Below are 23,071 nucleotides of genomic sequence, written 5' to 3' on the forward strand. Positions count from 1 at the left end.
CATAAGTCTAATATGTTTTCTGATTGCTGTCAAATGTAAGTGAAACAATCCACGCTTTGGAATAAGTACTTTCCATGTGATGATAAGAAATACACAAGGTTGTACTGTTTTTTTGTTAGACTACTGCATTAAATAAAAGCACATGTTTAATTGAAAGGTGCTCTGTTGTTGATGTTCATGCTTATTCAAAATTCACCATTAAATTTGGAGAATGGATGAATTTTTAAATATTGCATAAAAACAACGGTGGTGTTGAAGTAATCTAAATACTTTATAACACTAATTGCTAACAATTTAAAATTGAAATAGGTATAGAAAATTAAGGATATTTTTTCAATTAGAAAAGGTATTGTTACATAACAGCATTGTTGCATTTTGCTGGTAAAATACATTATTTTAAAAGGTTGAAGAGAAAAGATCAGTTAAAGAAATTAAATGTTATTGTACATTCTTTTAAACTGATCTTAGCACACTAAAATAAATGGCTACATACTGATGAATTTGTTCTGGTTTATAGTGTACTTATGAAGAATACACTAATTTACCACTGAAGTAGTATTAAATTATTAATATACTTATTTTAAGTGCACTTTAACACTGCTGTGCTAACAATGATATGAAAAAAGTGTTATAAAAGTAAACTTATTGATAGTGTGCTAAAAGTGCACTTGATAAAAGTAGATGCAAATACACTGACATTAAACTTATATTTAACACATTCGAAGTACATTATAAATAATTATACAACGGGGGACCTAAATCCAGCGATCTGATTGGTTCCCAACTGTTGTATAATGAGCGTATACATAACTGCTATGACGCCTGATCATTTTGTGAAAGTTTGCATATTACTCCGCGCCTGGAAGTAGAAACAGTTACAAAGTAAAACATATGTTGGATGATGGAGAGAGGGTGTAAATGTTGTTACTCCGGGAGTGAGCAAGGCGATGGAGAGACTAACGAAAGCTTAGCCAGGAGGGACTACTTTTTTGTATTCTTTAATAAAACGACTACTTTGACTTTCTTGGTTTCTTTTTAAATGTAGTGTGTCTATGACTTTCGTTTCGCCATAACAGTAACCGTTGTATAAAAGCAATAGATCACTTCAGTCAGTGGCATGTGCTCATTATACCACTGTGAAGGGGGTCGCCGGCCCTCCGCTGCGCGTCGGGGCCGGACAACGCCCCTTAACAGTGGTATAATTTGCACATACCACAGCCTGGCGTGATCTATTGCTTAAATATACTAATCAAACACTTATATATATTTCAGTGTTAGTATATTTTATATGAATATACTTAATATGAATTAATAAATAGTGTACTTTATCTAAGTAAACTGAAGTACTACTGAGGAAATAATATATTTGTAATTAATACATTTATAATATATTTTTGTTTTACTTTATTTTAACACATAAAGTGAAAATGTGCTAGAAATGTACTTTCAAAAAATGAAGTACATTTTTAGTACATTAAAGTATATTTATTTTTTACCTGGGATGTACACAGACACATGCACACACACACAGACATGCAGACACACACACAAACAGACATGCAGACACACAGACATACATACACAGACACATACATGTGGCGTGTGTGTGTGTGCAAGTGAGTGTACTGCTCTGCAATTAGCATGTTTTGGCTTGTTGTTTTTTGTGTGTGAAATCGGACGAAAGATTTTAAAAAATAAAATTGGCTTCATGACCCTCTAGTTCTCATTCTCGTTCTCTCTTCTCCGCGGTTCCATTTGTCGCTATTTAGCGCATATGGAAGCAATCTAAAAAAAATGGAGGATAGCCCTTAAAAACAGTACTTAGCATGGTGTAGCATCTTACCCTAGCCATCTGTGTTGTATACGGGGAATGGGTTAACCTAGTGATGGTTAGTAGGTGCACTTGGTTCTATGAACATCCTTAATGTACCCACAGAGAAATATTGTTGTTTCTCTTTCTCCTGACTAATGGACTTATTGTAAGTCTCTCTGGATAAAAGTGTTTGATAACCGAGGTGAATGGAGACTCCACTGTTGTGTTGTGACGAGTTGGAGGAAATGTCTCCAGAGGACTGAGCTCATGGTCCTCCAGGCCACCATTGAGAGGAACGGACTGAAGACTGGGTCCACGTCAGGGGGCAGGACCCATTAGGGACCATGGACTGAAGACTGGGTCCAGGTCAGGGGACAGGACCCCTTAGGACCTGGGAATGAAGACTGGGTCCAGGTCAGGGGGCAGGACCCCTTAGGACCTGGGACTGAAGACTGGGTCCAGGTCAGGGGACAGGACCCCTTAGGACCTGGGACTGGAGACTGGGTCCAGGTCAGGGGTCAGGACCCCTCAGAGAGCTGCTGGGACCCAAGGGGCTGGAGGGACATTCCAGGTGTGCTGCTAGGATAACCATCAGAAAGCTCTGGAGAAACATCTGCTCAGCTTGAAGGAGTTAAACTGTAGAAAGGGGAAGAATCATCGGCTGAACACACGAGAACCTTCAGTTGGATCCACTGAGTTGTTCATTACAATTATGCTTCATTAACAAATACAACAGAAAAATAGTCCCTTACATGTACACAATAAATACAAGGACTAAAATCGTAGAAGAAGCAGGCATTACAAATCCTCAACAGGTGTGCAAATATCTTTAATAACTGAACATGTTCTGCGGCCGTTTGCTTCCCAAGAGAACACAAGGAATCAAGATTCAGTTTAAAGTAATTTACAGAATGCAACATTATCCCACAGACCTGTTGGTTATTATGAATAAAACATAAAATCTGCTTTAAATCAGGTTGTAAATCAGGATTATGACAAAAAAGATGAGCCCCTAAGACCAAACATTCACCATCAGTATTTTATATACATTTCAAATAATAAATGTGCTTATCTAACTATGGAAGATCTTAAAAGTTTTCTGGTTTATCATGCTATACTTTACAAAAAAAGAGAGGGAAAGAAAAAGAGAGTGACACAGAGACATGTGACATGTTTATACATGTGTTTATTTGTGTGTGTGTGTGTGTGTTTATAAGTGTGTGTGTGTGTGTGTGTGTTTATACGTGTGTGTTTATATGTGTGTGTGTGTGTGTGTGTGTGTGTGTGTGTGTGTATTTATACGTGTGTGTTTATACGTCTGTGTGTGTGTGTATTCCGTATTCATGTGTATTGTATATCATGTTCAGACCGAGGATATGAGAGACAGAGAGACAGGGAGACAGAGACAGAGACAGAGACAGAGACAGAGAGAGAGAGAGAGAGAGAGAGAGAGAGAGAGAGAGAGAATAACTGACAAAGAGACAATGAGCCACCAGGCCATAACCCCCCTCACCCTCACCCCCCCTCAGCCCCGCCGGCCCCCCTTCAGCCCTACCCCTGAACCCCCCCCACGCTCCCCCTCACGCACCCTTCATGTGCGTGCGTGCGTGTGTGTGTGCGTCTATAACTGACACAGAGACACTGATGACCAGGGGGCCCCCACCCCCGGGAGGAGGTCCTCCTGGGTGAAGGAGGACCAGAAGGTGTGGAGGTGTGTCAGTGTGTCTGAGGACCCTCCTCCACCTGGGGACACTCTGTAGAAGGACAGAGAGCCAGCAGGCCGGTCCAGATACACTCCTACTCTGGTGGAGCCAGCGGCGTGGAGACGGAGGGCTGTCTCTATACCGTTGTACCGGGCATAGTAACCACCATCATCATCACAATAAAGACTCCAGGACTTGTTGTTCTCTCCAAGCCTGCTGTCGCCACCCCCTCCTCTCCTTGTGATTCCTCTGTATGTCACTCCTACATCAACATATCCTTCCCACTCTACCTCCCAGTAACAGCGGCCAGTCAGAGCCTCTCTACCCAACACCTGGTCCCAGTAGTCAAATCTCTCTGGGTGATCCGGATACGACTGCTCAACTCTAACCCACGTCACCTTCCTGTTGTCCTCAGACAGAGAGAGGTCTCTGTGGGCCGTGTTGGGGTCCAGTGTGAGTTCACAGGCATCTGAGGGAGAACCAGACATGATGAGCAGCTGAAACATTCTTCATCATCATCATCATCATCATCATCATCACTTGTACTGTTCTCCTGAGCATGACATGTGGGGGGGGGGGGGACCCGGACCCGGACCAGGACCATCAGTGGATCATCATCATCATCATCATCATCATCAGCTTTAGAAATATTTGTGAACATTGTTTATAAGATCATTCAAGTGAAACATAAATGTAAATCCCATGTTTGTGTGAGTGGCTATCCCATTCAAACATTGAAGCCTAGAAAAATGTATAAACTAAATCTACTAACGTAATATTTACACGACATACACATATTATACATCAAATCGTTCAGCATGATGAGGTCTTTGCCCCTATGGAATATTTAAGCTATAGTCAACATACTTTTCAAGATATTAGACTTTGAAAGGTTCCGATACACATGCATTGAAATCCACCTGTGTAAACAACAGACTGAACCAGCTGAGCTCACATACAGGCTGGAAACTAACTGTTGATACCATAGAACTGGTTCATACATACTATATATAGACATGTTCACATACGTACACACACCTATAACAAATATACTAGACATAAACACAGGGAAACATAGCTAAACAAACGTATACACAAGTCCACATGTGAATGACCGGACGTCACCTCCTGCTGTGTGGATGGACTTTCCATCTCAATAGTGAGTGTGTTTTGTGATGAATCAAACAGACACTTACACTTCTTTAGAGCTGGTTTCAGCCTCCGCACTCCACCGTGCTCCACACTGGGGGGGAAAACAAAGTGAGAGCAGCATATTGAAACATTCACCTTCATCATCAACTGTCTCATCACGTTCTACACAACATGAGTTACAGCTGCCGCTTCAAACCACTTCATCTAGTAGCGGCTTGAATCCTTGTAGGAGACTTTGTCCCTGAGCGGTGAGCTGTCCTCTCCATACAGGGATGGACTGGGACAAAAATTTGGCCCGGGACTTTGGGATGGAGAGGCCTTTTATGAGACCGCGGGAATAGCGTGCGTAGAATTTTGCCAGGGTGTAAAATAATAAAAACTAGTCCTTATCCGTGGATATGTGCATTGCAACTGCATGTCAATGTTGGGATGTGCATGTGTTTAGAATATTGTGAAGATCACTGGGAAATATTTTATAAGCAATCTTGTCCATGTACAAAATATTAGAAATTGCATGTGCCTAGAAAGGTAAATCAAGGCTGAAAATGATCTAAATAGTGCAAGATACAATTATTTTATTGGAAAAAAATGGTCAAACACATACACATTGTCTGCTGGTTACTGCTTCACATAAATCACTAATCAAGCTTTTTTTTAACCAACGTTTGCATTGACAAATTAGAAAAATGGCTCTGTCAGTCTCTGGCCAGGTATATATTGATATTAACTTATATAGTTGGATTTTTATAGTTAGGGAAAACAAACAGCTTGTCATCAAAATAATCTGGATGTAGAGCTCGCTCTGCTTCCTCTCTGCTGGACCCTGAATCTGCCGGTGTAGAGCTACATCTGCATGAAAATGACAAGTAACAAATAATTCTAATTTAGCAGGCCAATACATTAAAGGCAATAGTGGAAAGTGGTTTGGGAGATGGGGCGGGCCGGGGTTTGTTGTGCGTTGCTGTGGTAACCGGTGTTGAAGCGTTCCAATGGTTTATTAGCGGTGGTATCTAATAAATCGCTCTCTAATCATTACTTCATGCCTCATCATTACAATATTATGAATAGTTATCCGACGTCTCTGGTACTTCCATAATTAGTTTAAGTCATTATTATATTGCCAAATATGCTCGCTAGTGCACCTGTCATAGCTATGCTGCTGTGTCCTGTTCCCGCCTCACCATTGGTCTCGCTGACAGGGGCGTCGCCGTCAACATTGGCTTTTCCACGGAAAAGGTTGGTTAATTTAGCACATTTGGCTGCGTCTTGCTCTAACATTTTTTTCCTTTTCAACCTCAACTTCTGAGCGCCACCCAATTCTTTTTCCTCTCCACCACCTTTTTTCCTTTTTGACAATTTCGTATTTCTCTGTAACTTCAGTGAGATCAACGAGAAGTAAGTGCCCCGGCCGTGTGTCAGGCTGAGCTAATCAGAAATGACAGACCGCGGAGCAGTCCAAGTTGGGAGGGGCCGTTCGGCCGCTCGCTTTGGCCGCTCGCTTTTGCCCCCATACACTGTGGGGGTGCTCCCCCCTCTAATATGACAGTAATACATCAGCCCCGTTTCACCGTCAGGTAAGAGCTCAGTTTCGCGCTGTAAGCAAATATCCGGCAGCAGGCCACCCGAAATCACGGCTTACTTAACTTTTTAATTTATTTTTACATCTTTTACAACAAAAAACAATACATAAATATATAATAAAAATAAATAACAATAATAATAATAAAAAAAAAATCTAAAATAATTACAGCCGGCCGGCTCGGCCTGAAATCTTCCGGCCGTTCGGGAAATCTCCCGAACCTCCCGATGGCCAGTCCGCCCCTGTCTCCATACCTGAGAGTGTCCAGTCTCCAGCGTGGATCCTCCAGTCCAGCAGAGAGCAGTGTAGCTCCAGAGTCTCCTGGTTGATTGTAGCTCAGGTCCAGCTCTCTCAGATGGGAGGGGTTGGAGCTCAGAGCTGAGGCCAGAGAAGCACAGCCTTCCTGTGTGACCAGGCAGCCAGACAACCTGCATGCACACACGCACGCACGCACACACACACGCACACGCACACGCACACACACACACACAAATACACACCATTTATTGTATCTGGTTGAGAGTCGTTTGTACTAAAGTAACCACATTTATAAAGCGTATTCATTCCATTTGGAGGACAAGAAAAAGCTTTATTGATACTTTATTGAGACAAAGCTGTGTCACCCTGAGATTCTGAGAACAGGAAGAGGAAGTGGGGAGATTACATTATCACAGACAGCAGAAGTTCCTTCACATGGATGTGAAACAGGATCTTAAACAAATGCTCCTTTTTCAATAGCTACAACTCAATCAGATATTGTTCAGTTAGAGTCATGAGAAGTCTACTGTGTTTGGTACGCTAAGACCGTTTTTTCACAGGTTATAACATTGTGTAGAACCAGGGAGTGTTTTGTCAGCAGGGAAAAGAGCAACAGAAATGCATCAGGCAGGAGCAGCACTTACTGGAAGCTAGAATAACCAGTTTGAAGAAGAGGCTGACAACTGACCTGAGAGTTTCCAGTGTACAGTGTGGACTCCCCAGTCCAGCAGAGAGCAGCTTCACTCCTGAATCCTGCAGATCATTGGTACTCAGGTCCAGCTTTCTCAGACTAGAGGAGTTGGAGCTGAGAACTGAGGCCAGAGCTTCACAGCATCTCTCTGACAGATGACAGTTATTCAGCCTTCAAACAAAATTAACAAAACATGTGTTTAAAATACATGAATAGCAAGAAACAGTGTTTAAGTAACTCATTTACTTTTGAAATTATTGAAAGAATTGTATTTAAATATTTTATTAGAGATATTTTCAAATTCAAATTTTTATTGGTCATATGTTTGCAAAAATAACGTTTTACATGCAGTGAAATTAAAAAGCGGTCACCACTCTGTAATTTATTGTGCAAATTACCGTAACCTGAATGAATTATCGATAATAGTAATTTAAAAACAGACATCCCTTAATGAGGTGATGCTATAAAAACAGTCATTAAAAAAAAGGAAAACATAAAAAAATTATATAAATATAAAACTGCATAGAAAGTGGTGCAGTAAGTGCAAGAGTGCCAGTTATAGCCCGGAGTTAAGCAGTCTAACTGCCTGCAGAAAGAAGCTCCTCCTCAGTCTCTCAGTCCGAGCTTTAAGGCAGCGTAGGCGTCTGCCTGACTGCAGCAGGGTGAAGAGGCCAGCATCTGGGTGAGAGGCGTCTTGCCTGATTTTCCTGGCTCTTGCCCTCACCCTCTTGCTGTATGTATATTCCAGGCTGGTGAGTTTTAACCTAATGGTTCGCTCTGCTGAGCGCAGCGCCCTCTGCAGGGCAGCCCGGTCTCGTGCAGTGCAGCTTCCATACCAGGCTGATATGCAGCCTGTGAGGATGCTCTCCACAGCTGCTGAGTAGGAGGTGGAGACCTTGAACTTCCTCAGCCGCCGGAGGAAGTACAGCCGCTGCCTTGACTTGGAAACCAGGTGTTGTGTGTGGAGAGACCATGAGAGATCCTGAGTGAGGTGCACCCCAAGGTTCTTGAAACTGGGGACCCTCCACAGGTTCCCCACTGATGATGGGACTGATGGGAAGTAGGAAAACTGCCCTGCTTCCTCCGGAAATCCAGCACCATTTCCTTAGTTTTGTTGATATTTAGGGCCGGGTTGTCGGTGTGACACCACAGTGCCAGGTCTGCCACTTGGTTCAGGTAACCCTGCTCGTTGTTGCCAGTGATGAGACCCAGCACCACGGTGTCATCGGCAAACTGGATGATGGAGGTTGAGCTGCTGGAGGCTATGCAGTCATGCGTGTAGATGTTGTAGAGCAGTGGACTCAGAACACACCCCTGGGGGTACCCGTGTTGAGGATCAGGGGTCCTGACATTACACCTCCCCCTACTCTGACCACCTTGGGGCGATCAGTGAGGAAGCTGAGCACCCAGTTACATATTTCGGTGTTGATTCCCAGCGACCTCATCTTCTGGATCAGTCGAGAGGGAATTATGGTATTGAATGCCGAGCTGTAATCTATAAACAGCAGTCTCACATAATTCCCTCTCCCCTCATCAAGGTGCGTCAGAGAGGTGTGTAAGAGATTGCAAATGGAATCATCCCGGCTCCTTTTTTCACGTACGCAAACTGGAGGGTGTCAAATGAGCTGGGGAGGGAGGAACTGATGCAATTCTTTATCAGTTTCTTAAAACATTTCACCACTGCTGATGTCAGGGCAACAGGACGCTAATCCTTCATGCATGATGGGGTATTTTTCTTTGGCAGACTGTTTGAAGCAAGATTGAACGTCAGCTTGGGCCAGGGATGTGTTAGAGATTTTTGTATACACTGGGGCTAGTTGGTTTGCACAGGATTTTAGGACCCTCCCAGGAATCTGGTCCGGCCCGCAGCCTTTTTCCCATCCACGCCCTTGAAGACCCTCCTCACATCACTCTCAGTGACAATGAATGGGGTCTCCCTGTCCTTTGCCATTTCCTCGGCCATATCTGCAAGTTGTTTTTTCCCCAGTCTGTCTCAAACCGTGTATAAAAAGTATTTAATTCATCAGCAAGACGAGAGGGGCGAGCATGCTGGACCTTGTTTACACCAACGTAATTGGTGCGTACCGGGCTGAGCCCCGCCCCCACCTCGGATACTCGGATCACATCTCCGTCAAGCTGATCCCAGCATACAGACCGCTCGTCAGACGCTCCAGACCAGCCAAGAAACAGGTGAAAACCTGGCCAGCAGGAGCCATCTCTGCCCTCCAGGACTGTTTTGAGTGCACCGACTGGCATATGTTTAGGGAAGCAGCAACCACCGACGGCTTCATTGACCTGGAGGAGTACACAGCATCAGTGACTGGTTACATCAGTAAGTGCACTGATGACGTCACTATCACCAAGTCCATCACCACACGCTCCAACCAGAAGCCATGGATGACTGCAGAGGTACGTGCACTGCTGAGAGCCCGAGACATAGCCTTCAGAGCAGGTGATAAGGAGGCTCTGAGCATAGCGAGGGCAATACTGGCCCGGGCTATCAGGGACGCTAAGCGTGCACATGCTCAGAAAATCCACGGCCACTTCAGAGACAGTGGAGACACACGGCAGCTATGGCAGGGCATCCAAGCCATCACCAACTACAGGACATCTACACCAGCCTGTGACAGCGATGCCTCATTGCCTGATGCGCTGAACGTGTTCTACGCCCGGTTTGAAGCAAAAAATGATGTGGTGGCGGAGAAGAACATTCCCTCTCCCGACGAACAAGTGCTACGTCTGACCACGGCTGAGGTGAAAAAGTCACTGCGCAGAGTGAATCCGCGTAAGGCTGCTGGCCCAGACAACATTCCCGGGAGTGTGCTCAAAGGATGTGCAGACCAGCTGGCAGATGTTCTCACGGACATCTTCAACATCTCCCTGAGCAGTGCCAACATCCCATCGTGCTTCAAAACTACCACCATTGTCCCTGTGCCAAAAAAGTCACCTGTGTCCTGCCTCAACGACTACCGCCCCATAGCACTCACTTCTACCATCATGAAGTGCTTTGAGAGGCTGATCCTGAGGCACATAAAGAGCCTCCTGCCTCCCACCCTAGACCCCCTGCAGTTTGCGTATCGAGCAAACCGCTCTACCGATGACGCCATCTCAACCACCCTCCACCTAGCACTCACCCACCTGGAAAAAAAGGACACATATGTTAGAATGCTGTTCATAGACTTCAGTTCAGCATTCAACACAATCGTCCCCCAGCACCTGATCACGAAGCTGGGCTTGCTGGGCCTGAACATCTCCCTCTGCAACTGGATCTTGGACTTTCTGACGGGGAGACCCCAGACAGTCCGGATCGGGAAAAACACCTCCAACACCACCACTCTGAGTACAGGGGCCCCTCAAGGCTGTGTGCTCAGTCCACTGCTGTTCACACTACTGACGCACGACTGCACGGCGCTACACGGCTCGAATCACATCATCAAGTTCGCCGACGATACGACCGTGGTGGGTCTGATAGAAAAGAACGACGAGTCAGCTTACAGAGAGGAGGTGAAACAACTGCTAACCTGGTGCAAAGTCAACAACCTGTCCCTGAACGTAGACAAAACCAAAGAGATTGTTGTTGACTTCAGGAGAGCACAGAGGGACCACGAGCCGCTGGACGTTGATGGCTCCCCGGTGGAGATCGTGAAGAACACCAAATTCCTTGGTGTCCACCTGGCCGAGAGCTTAACCTGGTCCCTCAACACCGGCTCCACGGTTAAGAAAGCCCAGCAGCGCCTCCACTTCCTGAGAAGGCTGAAGAAAGCCCACCTCCCACCCCCCATTCTCACCACTTTTTACAGAGGGACCATAGAGAGCATCCTGGGTAGCTGCATCACTGCCTGGTTCGGAAACTGCACCAAACTTGACCGCAAGAACCTGCAGCGAGTAGTGAGGACAGCTGAGAAGATCATCGGCGTCTCTCTCCCCTCCATCTCAGACATTTACACCACTCGCTGCATCCGCAAGGCAACCAGCATTGTGGATGACCCCTCCCACCCCTCACACAAATTCTTCTCCCCCCTTCCGTCTGGCAGAAGGTACCGGAGCATCCGGTCCGCCACAACCAGACTACAGTACAGCTTCTTCCCCCAGGCCATCCGACTCCTCAACTCTAAGGGACAGATCTGATCATCTCTGTTACCCGTGGTTTATGCACCATTGCACTATTGCTTTATATTCATATTTATTATATTCATATTTATATTCCCGCACTACTCAGACACAGTCATATGTATATTTATATTCCCGCACTACAAATTCCACACAGTCACTTTACTGGTTTGCAGTTATATGTAGCATGTTGTTGTTGTTGTTGTTGTTGATTTTTTGTTATTATTGTCGCTCTATGTTGCACCTTATGTTCTTGGGAAACGCTATTTCATTTCACTGTATACTGTGTATATGGCTGAAATGACAATAAATTATCTTGAATCTTGAATCTTGAAGAGAGGGGGCAGAGCTACTCAACGAGCAGGGCTTGTTCTTAAAGTCAATCATACTTCCACACTTCTGCAGGGTCACCCATTTTGAAATCAGCGACCACTGTGAAAGATGCGACCGCATCTTTCACAGTCCTTCTCAGGCCATAGGCTGCAACTTTATATTCAGTCATGTCACCTGAAATGATCCCGGCATTATAGGTGGAAGTCTGCGCTGTTAATGTTGCCTTGACAGTTTCATCTGCCCATGGTTTTTGATTTGGGAAGACTTTTATTTTGACAGCCTGTATGGTCTCGCAGTATAGCAGATTGATGTAACTCCCAACCACTTCCGCCATTTCCCGAAAGCAGGTAAAGAGACAGCTCTGTAACTGTCCTTAAACATAGTATAGCAGTGATCTAATATGTTTTCTCCGCGCGTCAGAAAGTTAATATGTTGTTTAAATTCTGGCAGACCCTTTGAAAGCTTTGCTTTATTAAAGTCCCAGAGGATGATAAAGGCAGCTGACGGATGGCGAGACTGTTGCATCTTTATCACCTCCTGCAACTCAGATATGGCAATATCTGTAAAAGCATGAGGGGGAATGTAGACCGCCATGGTGATGATTGCCGTGAACTCACGGGGCAGGTAGTGTGGACGATACAAGATGGTCAGGTGTTCCTGGTGGGAAGAACAGCCAGTGGAGAAGACGGTGGTATTCCTAGGGTCACACCATTGACCATTGACACCAAACTCCGCCGCCTTTGGATTTTTTTTGTGTTTTATTAATTAAACCAAAATATATTAGTCAATACATTAGATCCTTATGTTATTGTATATTGGGTGTAAAATGTATGGTATTTACTAGGGGTGAAACGGATCAGTGTGTCCACGGTTCGGTTCAGATAACCGTTTTGGGCCTCGGTTTCGGATACGGTTCGGATTAGGATCATGTCCGTGGTAGTAAAAAGGCAGACTTTTTTTTGACGGAGGGTTTGGGGGAGAAACACAAAAATGAATGAGACCCACAGGCTATTTGCAATGTGTTAATTGACTGCAATCAGACAACTTGCAAGGCTTTTTTGTGCAATAAATGTTCCCCTAAATGCATTTGAAAACATGGTGCACTGACACATGTAAGGGATAACGGCCGACGAGGCTTAGAACTCTGGCGACGAGCGCAGCATGAAGCCAGAGTTGCCTCTACCTGTCCATTATTTCCATCGAACCGGTTGACCTCGAAGGCCGTTATCCCGCTTATCACCCGTTTGTATTTATCTCCCGTATATTTAGAATATAATTGTATCAATTACTTTCTTTAAATTTAGGAATCGTGCGCTTGAACTTCAGAAAACAACCTACTACAGCTACCTCATTGGCTCGGGCAGTACTGGAGAGAATGCATTCCGCTGGGTCCTAAACACCCTTTGTATCGGACGTAGGCTACAGTAGGCAAAATACGCTACATAAGGCAATGCCTTCATGAAACCGAAATCCGCGGATCTCCAGAATGCTCCGAACTGTGGTAAACGAACCGAACGGATTCGGATACAATTCGAATCCGCTGCAGGCCTAGTATTTACTAGTTTTTTTTTGTAGGGTTTGTGACGCAAATCAGCATATAAACTGTATTATCCGCACATAGCCACAAGGGAGCAGGACCAAACATATAAGCTGTAATAACCGCACATAGCCACAAGATGGCAGCACCATCACACATACGAGAAGGCCAAATACGTCATAGAGGCCACGCCTGCCCCGTATCTAAGGAGAGCTACCCAGAACAGATCAGACGCTTTAGAGGCAGATCATATATTACAGGTATCTCCAAACGGCCGGTCCGGACCAAGTGACGGTCCTATCTGGACCCATGACCAATATAAAATAATAAGAATGATTTCACTATACAGAGCATGATTGTGTTAGTAAAATAATTCTCACTGAAATACAAATTGAAAGGCAGAATAGTCTGTAGTACAGCATACAAACAGCCAAAAGCAATGATCATCACAGAGCGAAGATCATGCACTCACCGAACTCCCCCCCTCCCTCCGTCTGTCACGGCATGTGCGTAATAGCGTCACTCAAAAAATAGTGAATCAAATTTTTTGTTTGCCGGAAGAGCGATTTGGAATGAGAAAATGGCTTGCTTGAAAATAAGGAAAGTTGACCCCGAAAACAGACATTTTAAAGATGAATGGACTGACCAATACTTGTTCATTCTCCCGCAAGGCAGTACAAAACCTTTGTTGTGTCTTTATGTGTCGAAACCGTGGCGCTGATAAATGGATTGCATGGATTTTGGGGCAACATAAAATAACTTTCAGTGACACGACTGTTGTGAAGGAGTGCTTCAACGCCGCTGCCGAGACGTTACTTGAAGGTAAACAATGGGATGAATTGTGTGAAAAAATAAAGCAATGTGAGCTGCAACGACGAAAATCCGAAATGTTATCAGATGACGCACTGTCACAGCTTCATGCGGCTGTTCAGAGTGCCCCATCCTTAGCCAATGATGAGTCTTCGGATAATGCCCAGCTTTTAGTTTATGTGCGATTGTTTCACCAAGACAAGAAAGAGATCTGTGAGGACCTGTTGGGTCTAACACCACTTGAGACACTGTTTTGCTTACTTGAAATGAAGGCCTAATGCTCTTTTTGTGTTTATTTGAAATGTAGGTCTGGGCCCTGTACCACGAAGCTCGCTTAGAGGGTTAGCGAGGTATGTTGAGCTCCAAGCCTGGGTTAGTTGTACCACGAAAGTCGATCTCTTTTAGCGTTGCTGTATCACCATGGTGACTTATGCTCGCAACCAAACCTGGTCGGGAGCAGTTTTTTGGCTTAGTCTAGCCGGAGATCGGCTACTTAAATCGGCGTGCGCAGCTTCCTAGCCCCTCCTCTGACAATGGCGTCACCATTTGTGGGTGTTCCCGTGGACCCCGGCGCACTTCTCGTACAGGCGTCTCTCCGGAGACAGGGTTTTACGGGACAGAACCGATCCCTTGGCATTGTCTGACGATATTCAGATTTCAGACTTTATTGTCATTGTGCAAACAACGAAATTGGGGTTCTTCATGAGAGATACAGATTCTCATCAGAGGGTGTTCGTTATTTGATCGTCCTTTTGGACCTTATTTAGACAATGATTACTGTTGCGCATTGTGTCTCCGTGACAGTGTGCTAGTGGAGGTAGCGAGTCAGTCTTGAATTTCTGCGCGGGGGGTTTGACTCCCAAGTGATGCAAATTTATGCGAAGCTTAAAAAGTCCTAATTCTCATGCATATGGAATACTTATTCGGTAAAGCTTATGGAATTATATTTTTGTGCTTATTTCGAACTTGAACCCATATTTTCAAGGCCGTGCTGGCACCACATCTACGGGGGTAAAATGCATGATGATAGACCGGCGAAATTGAACCCCGGTCGCTGGCGTTCGGGTCTTATACCAATCCATTACGCTAGAGCCGCTACCTCTCAGCGGTCGAAAACATGCCATACATTTCTTAAATAGGGTGTATTTAAAGTGAATTCCCTAAATGATAGAATAAGGCAGGATGGACGTTGCTTATGCATTTTTAAATCATCATCATTCTATTTGGATTAATGGCTAACAATTCTGCATTTGGCATAGTTATTTTACAGACAATATGCAGAATATTTTCACTTATACGCATATAGACTGCTAGATCTATCGTAAAGGTGAGAAAAATGACGCAAAAAACGCCCCTTTCATGCGAACGCGCACTGAACCTAAAGCGGAAAACCTGGTTCAACTAATTGAATCTAAAGTGAGCTTCGTGGTACCATTTAACTGATTGCGAGTTGTGGCTCTGTCGAGCCAGGTTTTCCCAAGAAAGCCTGGGTATGTTCAGCGAGCTTCGTGGTATAGGGCACTGGTGTACCTGTTTTGCTTACTTGAAATGTAGGCCTAATGCACTTTGTGTTCATTTGAAGTGTAGGCCTAGTGTTCCTGTTCTGCTTACTTCACATGTAGGCCTTATGCACTTTTTATGTTTACTTGAATTGCAGGCCTAATGAACCTGTTTTGTTTACTTTAAATGTTAATATGCGTTACTTTGTCTTACTAGTTTTTCATGGTTAAAAGTAAGCTATTTGGAAATTGAAAATAAATACATCTGAAATTATAAAGTAATATGCCGTGTTGATTGTAGCAAAAGAAGGCTATTAGGACGTGGTAGGTTCGGACCTTTCTTGGAAGGAATTTTTAGCAACTGGACCTTTTTCAATTTTAATTGAAGACCCCTGATCTATTAGATGACCAGCTAAACGTATCTCCAAGCGTGCATATACAATACCCCTCCTTTAGCTCCATAGATACCATACCGAACCTTTAGCAAATAAAGTGAGATAAAAGCCATCCTGATTCGATGACCTTTTCTAAAAGAAAACGACAGGTTTGTAAAGCAATTTTTATATTAATGTTACATTTATTGTAGTATATTGTGTATTGTATTGTAATACATGTTATCAGTGCATTTAGATGTTTTGTATGAGAAGTTTTATTCCAATATTATGTACATTGTGTTGAGAGAAGAAAAATATCAGAGCAAGCAGGAAAACACAAAGAGAGCAAAGACAGCATTTGTGGGTGTAGGGGTGTCAGTTTTGTGCTGCTTCACTTTACGTGCATGCTCAATGAATCGTTCCTGCCTCACAGGCTTTATTGTTGCTCTCGCGATCAAAGAACTGCTGACCGCAAGTGCAGTTAAAGTGTTTACAATAATGATTTGTGCGCACGGACGTCTAAGTTGTTCGCCGGGGAAGTCATGTTTGCTTGCGCCTTTTGTCAGTGATATGCTGTCATAAACGGTGCAGGCCTGTCTGGGCTCAGTGTTGCAACACAATAGACTCTTCGCTCTTAAGGCGTGCAAGAAAAAGTCCTGGTACCATTATAGGGAGTGGAGAAGACTAAGGTTTCCATCCAAAACATCGCGACACAAACAGAAACACAAATAAAACCATCCCCAAATACTCTCTCTCCCGTACTCCTTTAACCGTCAAACAACTAAGAAGTAAATGTTTAAACATCATTTTGCTGGGCGATCTCTACAGAGAATAAAGTACTCTCCTCCTTTTTCTCTTCCCTCTCTCTCCTTTTCCCACTCACTCGTGACCTCTCACCCTTCCCAGATGACTCTGAAGTCTCTATATCAACCCATCCTATTGGTTAAACCCAAATATTATCAATATAACCAAATGTACTGAAAATGGTTACAAATGTTTTAAAATAGTGAGTTATCTCTTCAGCCTGGTTTAGCAATATGACAATGTTATTCTGGAACCAATTCATATCTGTGAATAAACGTTTTGTAATTTCAATAATGAATACTGGACATATTAAGCTTTTAAAATTCATTTTGTTTGACGATTGCAATTTTCAAATATTTATTTTGATAGACCCTCCACAATGTTGCTGTTGAGGCTTTGAGGGGGTGTCCAACTAGAGGTCTCAGACCCTCCCAAGACCCCCTGTATTTCACCCTGCTCTCAACTATCACCGTCCCGTACACGGGAGACACTATCGTTATATTTTTGTTTTCATGTTTGTTTTTATAATTAAAAATTTGCAAGCATATGGATCTATAACTATATCCACCTAGACAACAAGATGTAGCATTTCTATGACACCAAAGTCATTAATGTGGTCACCACAGGTACTGAGTTATCAGCTGAGCAATATAACTGTTCTCTGATATGGATTGTGGTGTATCTGCACATTGATTAAAACTGACCTGAGAGTGTCCAGTGTACAGTGTGGACTCCCCAGTCCAGCAGAGAGCAGCTTCACTCCTGAATCCTGCAGATCGTTGGTACTCAGGTCCAGCTCTCTCAGACTAGAGGAGTTGGAGCTGAGAACTGAGGCCAGAGCTTCACAGCATCTCTCTGACAGATGACAGCGATTGAGCCTTCACACAAAATAAACACAAGCTGTTAGGAACTGTAATTAAATTATAGGAGAATTATAACCAGTTTTTTTAAATTCATGAAATGATAAATAATATGAATAACCTTGATCTTAAAATATCAAGACAAAGATTTCACACAGATCTTAAATTATCAAGCGTTGTTATTAAACTTTATTAAACAACTCTAAACCGCACTTTACTGTCTGACTACATGATAATCAGAATAATAATCTTATACTACATACACATTATACCATCATTAACAAACTAATAATATAATGTGTACCTAAACTGTCATGCCAACAAAAATATAAATATGTTGAGTTATTCTTATGAAAACAATGTATTTATGACCTAACCTTTCTGAATGTAAATCTGTTAAAGGTCTTCTGATATTGAACCTTTTGGTGTTATTGTTTGACCTTTGAGTAAAACTGACCTGAGAGATTCCAGTGTACAGCGTGGACTCCCCAGTCCAGCAGAGAGCAGCTTCACTCCTGAATCCTGCAGATCATTGGTATTCAGGTCCAGCTCTCTCAGACTAGAGGAGTTGGAGCTGAGAACTGAGGCCAGAGCTTCACAGCATCTCTCTGACAGATGACAGCCATTGAGCCTTCACACAAAATAGACACAACCTTTTAGGAACTGTAATTCAATTATAGGAGAATTATAACCAGTTTTTTTTAAATATATGAAATAATAAATAATATGAATAACCTGGATCTTAAAATATCAAGAGAAAGATTTCACACAGATAGTAAATTATCAAGCAAAAATTATCATTATATTTCACTTAAACATACAGTTTTATTAATAGGTTGTTATTAAACTTTAATAAACAACTCTAAACCACACTTTACTTTCTGACTACATGATAATCAGAATAATAATGTTATACAACATACACATTATACCATCATTAACAAACTAAGAATATAATGTGTACCTAAACTGTCATGCCAACAAAAATATAAATATGTTGAGTTATTCTGATGAAAACAATGTATTTATGACCTAACCTTTCTGGATGTAAATCTGTTAAATGTCTTCTGATATTGAACCTTTTCGTGTTATTGTTTGACCAGTAAACCTGACCTGAGAGATTCCAGTGTACAGCGTGGACTCCCCAGTCCAGCAGAGAGCAGCTTCACTCCTGAATCCTGCAGATCGTTGGTACTCAGGTCCAGCTTCCTCAGACTAGAGGAGTTGGAGCTGAGAACTGAGGCCAGAGCTTCACAGCATCTCTCTGACAGATGACAGTCCTTCAACCTTCACACAAAATAAACATATTAGGAACTGTAAAATAACATAAACCTTTAAGTTATTCAATAATGAAGGAATGTAATTAGTTAAAAAAAAATACTCAATAATTAGGTATATAAATGTTCATTATATATTCAATGTAAAATGTTAAATAGTTCTTTAGTTGAGATTGAAAATGTTTTTAAATGAAAACTACTTATATGTTCTATTGTTCTGAATATTATCTTATGTGTACTGTAAAACATAAAACATCAATAGGTCACCTATAGAGATGTTTTGTATATTATTATATAACTTAACTTTATTCTGTTATGAGTAGATGTATATTGTGTAGTGTGTATTTTAATTCCTGTTACGAGTGAACCTACAGAGATGTTTTAGAGGCTTTGACCACTGGCAGCAGCCTCAGAAGACCCTCCTCTGAAGCAGAGTATTTCTTCAGGTCAAACACGTCCAGCTCCTCTTCTGATGTCAGCAGGATGAAGGCCAGAGCTGACAGTTGAGCAGGAGAGAGAGTTTTTTTGGGGACCCTTACTGATGTCAGGTACTGTTCGATCCCCTTCACTAGAGAACGGTCGTTCAGCTCATTCAGACAGTGGAACAGATTGATGCTTCTCTCTGAAGATAGATCTCTTTTCATCTTCTCCTTGATGTAAGACACTGTTTCTGTATTTGTCAGTGAGCTGGTTCCAGTCTGTCCCAGCAGACCTCGTAGGACAATCTGATTGGTCTCCAGAGAGAGGCCCAGGAGGAAGCGGAGGAACAAGTCCAGTTGTCCGTTGTCACTCTGTAAGGCCTTGTCCACAGCACTCTGGTAGAGGAGGAGGATTTGATCTTTCCCAGAGGTGGGTGGTTCTTCTGAGAGCAGATTGATACCAGTGTCGTTGAAGAACAGAAAGACATAAAGGGCAGCCAGAAACTCCTGGATGCTCAGATGGACAAAGCAGAACACCTTGTCCTGGTACAACCAACCCTCCTCTTTAAAGATCTGGGTGAACACTCCTGAGTACACTGAGGATGCTTTGATGTCGATGCCACAGTCTGCCAGGTCTGCCTCGTAGAAGATCAGGTTGCCTTTCTCCAGCTGGTTAAAAGCCAGTTTTCCCAAAGAAAGGATGATCTCCCTGCTCTCTGAATCCCAGTGTGGATCTGTTTCAGATCTCCCATGGTACTTCCCATCCCCCTGTATGGACTGAACCCTCAGGAAGTGGATGTACATCTGAGTCACGGTCTTGGGCATCTCTTCTCCTCTCTTGGATGTTTTGAAGATGTCCTCCAGAACTGTAGCAGTGATCCAACAGAAGACTGGGATGTGACACATGATGTGGAGGCTTCGTGATTTCTTGAGGTGGGAGATGATTGTGTTGGCCATTGCCTCGTCTCTGAATCTCTTCCTGAAGAACTCCTCCTTCTGTGAGTCGGTGAACCCCCTCACCTCTGTTACCCTGTCAACACACTCAGCAGGGATCTGATTGGCTGCCGCAGGGCGTGTGGTTATCCAGATGCGAGCGGAGGGAAGCAGGTTTCCCCTGATGATGTTTGTCAGCAGCACGTCCACTGAGGTGGACTCTGTGACATCAGTCCAGATCCGGTTTTTCTGGAAGTCCAGAGGAAGTCGACACTCATCCAGACCATCCAAGATGAAGACAACTTGGTACCGGTGGAATCTGCAAATTCCTGCTTCTTTGGTCTCATTAAAGAAGTGATGAACAAGTCCCACCAAGCTAAACTCTTTATTTTTCAGTAAATTCAGCTCTCTGAAAGTGAGGAGAAATGTGAAGTTTATGTCACGGTTGGCTTTATCTTCCGCCCAGTCCAGAGTGAACTTTTGTGTCAAGACGGTTTTACCAATGCCGGCCACTCCAGTTGTCATTATTGTCCTGATTGGTTTATCTGGTTTATCTTGTCCAGGTAAGGGTTTAAAGATGTCTCCACATTTGATTGGTGTTTCTTCCTTGGCTGGTTTCCTGGAAGCTATTTCAATCAGTCTGACCTCATGTTCCTGGATGACCTCTCCACTGCCTCCCTCTGTGATGAAGAGCTCTGTGTAGATCTCATTCAGAGGTCTTTGCTCTCCTTGTGTGATTCCCTCATCCAAACTCCACAACTTCTTCTTCAAACGAGACTTGAATTTAGGTTGGCACTCGACAGCAGCAGATGCTAAATGAGGAAAAAAACAGAAGACATCATTTAGTGGATGGTGACATCAGTGGAACCAGGTCAATATTTCCTGTTAAATGAGCAACTTTATGATATTTAGTTGCTCCATTACTTGTGGTCGGAGAAGCTGGTCGTGACAAGGACTGCAAGGTACAGATTAGGGTTGGGCGATTGTCTACAAGCTTTCATCGTCCGATTGCGTCCCCTAGAGATCGTTGATAGTCGATCTGATCATCGTCAATATCACCATTTCATGTAACGCTGAATGCATCTACTCCCTTCTACTACTTTCAGTTGGTTTCATTGAAGCCGTCTGGTAAACCTGTAACTAATTCAATTTTCAACCGTTTACCTTCAGTCAAACCATTGAACAAATCTATGCAATTGTATCTTCAATAATATCAAAACGAAATTTCGATAGCTTTTATACTTTTTCAGAATCACAGTTTTAGTTTCTTAACGGCATAGTTTTCAGTTGCTCTCATTGATTTCCATTGACGCCAGAGCGTGAGGACGTTCAGGCACACACACACACATGCAATAGCTCTGCCACATTGCTGCGTTAACATGGACACTTCTGATCGATTAGAAGTGGAAGAAGAGCTCAATCTGTATAATTTTTTTTCATATATACGCCTCAACTGGAATACAATTCTCTGATCGGAATAGAATTCCATGCGGAATAGAAGAGGTGGTGTAGTCTGCTATAATCGACATGTATACACTTATTCTGATTGGTTTGGGGTGGGTGCGGCTACTTTATAACTTAGAGAGATGGCATCAGCAGCTGTAGTAGTTAGCAATTTGTCCGTCTGTATTATTATGCACACCGAACTAGACCGCTGTCAAGGAAAGTGGATTTTTTGCCTGATTCACGTTTTTCTTATCACTCTGCAAATAGTCCAGTAACTTATCAAGCGTGTCTAGTTGCTATGCAACGTCAACATCTTTGGCGGACTATTTCTCTGCTGATCAACACTACGAATGGTAATCGTAAAAAGACACACCGTGTGAAGATATTGTTTCGTTTTGGTAAGGAGCCGTGTAATAGGCAGGATAATGTAGAATATAATGTATCCCTTGCATACATCACATAAGTCCCGACCAACATAAAGGTTGTGCGCGAGAGACATAAGCAAGTACGCTTACCACTTTAGTAAATGCCATATATACAGTACATTCAGATTGCATGATAAGAATAGATCTATTCCGATTAGAAATTGAATTGGATCAGAAGTGTCCATGTAAACGCGCCTTAGACACAAACGCAATGGCTCCGCCATTGCCTTAAGACACACACACACAAAGTTTTTCAAAGTGACATGCAGCGGAGGGTGATGTAATTTCGCCGTGCGAGCAGATCGGTAGGTTTCGAGCCCCTCCCCCCCCAAAATAACCCTACATATCTGGACTAAACCATTTAACCTGATACCCCCACAATAACCCTTCATATCTGGACCAAACCATTTAACCTGATACCCCCACAATAACCCTTCATATCTGGACCAAACCATTTAGCCTGATACCCCCAAAATAAACCTTCATATCTGGACCAACCCATTTAACCTGATACCCCCACAATAACCCATAACTGGATCAAACCATTTAACCTGATCCCCCCCACAATAACCCTACATATCTGGATCAAACCATTTAACCTTATACCCCCACAATAACCCTATATATCTGGATCAAACCATTTAACCTGATAACACCACAATAACCCTACATACTGTATCTGGATTAAACCATTTAACCCTCAAGAGAAAAGATATCTCCACATTGAAGTTAAAAGTAAATTAGTCTGAAAATAATATGAGTGTCATATTGTTTTTCTAAAATTAGAATTTCTCTTGTTGTTAGGGCCAATTTATTCTTAGTTTTATTTTATTGAAAATTACCTCCCTCTGCTGGCACTTTTATGTTGGTTTGAGGTGCCTCCTTGAACTCAATATAGGTAGACAGGATGTGAGGCCAGTAAGGGGACCGCATTAAGAAAACGCCAGCCACAGTCGGAAGAAATGTAATTTTTTGACCACAAATACAATACGAACACGAATACAAACACGAATACGAAAACGAATACGAACACGAATAAGAAATGCCT

The 23,071-nt window shown here is 43.1% G+C and overlaps 1 protein-coding gene across 1 annotated transcript in view; it reads right to left on the minus strand.

Annotated features, from left to right (window-relative positions):
* Positions 1–3,434: 3,434 nt before the first annotated feature.
* Positions 3,435–23,071, minus strand: part of LOC130385821 (NLR family CARD domain-containing protein 3-like) — a 32,366-nt gene continuing 12,729 nt past the window's right edge. The window contains exons 6-13 of the mRNA XM_056594533.1: positions 19,173–20,964; positions 18,637–18,810; positions 17,981–18,154; positions 17,368–17,541; positions 7,194–7,367; positions 6,502–6,675; positions 4,713–4,759; positions 3,435–3,985 (exon numbers count right to left, since the gene is read on the minus strand). Coding sequence (XP_056450508.1) covers positions 3,435–3,985; positions 4,713–4,759; positions 6,502–6,675; positions 7,194–7,367; positions 17,368–17,541; positions 17,981–18,154; positions 18,637–18,810; positions 19,173–20,964 — 3,260 coding nt within the window. The remainder of the gene's footprint in view (positions 3,986–4,712; positions 4,760–6,501; positions 6,676–7,193; positions 7,368–17,367; positions 17,542–17,980; positions 18,155–18,636; positions 18,811–19,172; positions 20,965–23,071) is intronic.

The sequence above is a fragment of the Gadus chalcogrammus genome, chromosome 7 (genome assembly GCF_026213295.1).
Source record: "Gadus chalcogrammus isolate NIFS_2021 chromosome 7, NIFS_Gcha_1.0, whole genome shotgun sequence".
In the NCBI taxonomy this organism is placed as follows: Eukaryota; Metazoa; Chordata; class Actinopteri; order Gadiformes; family Gadidae; genus Gadus; species Gadus chalcogrammus.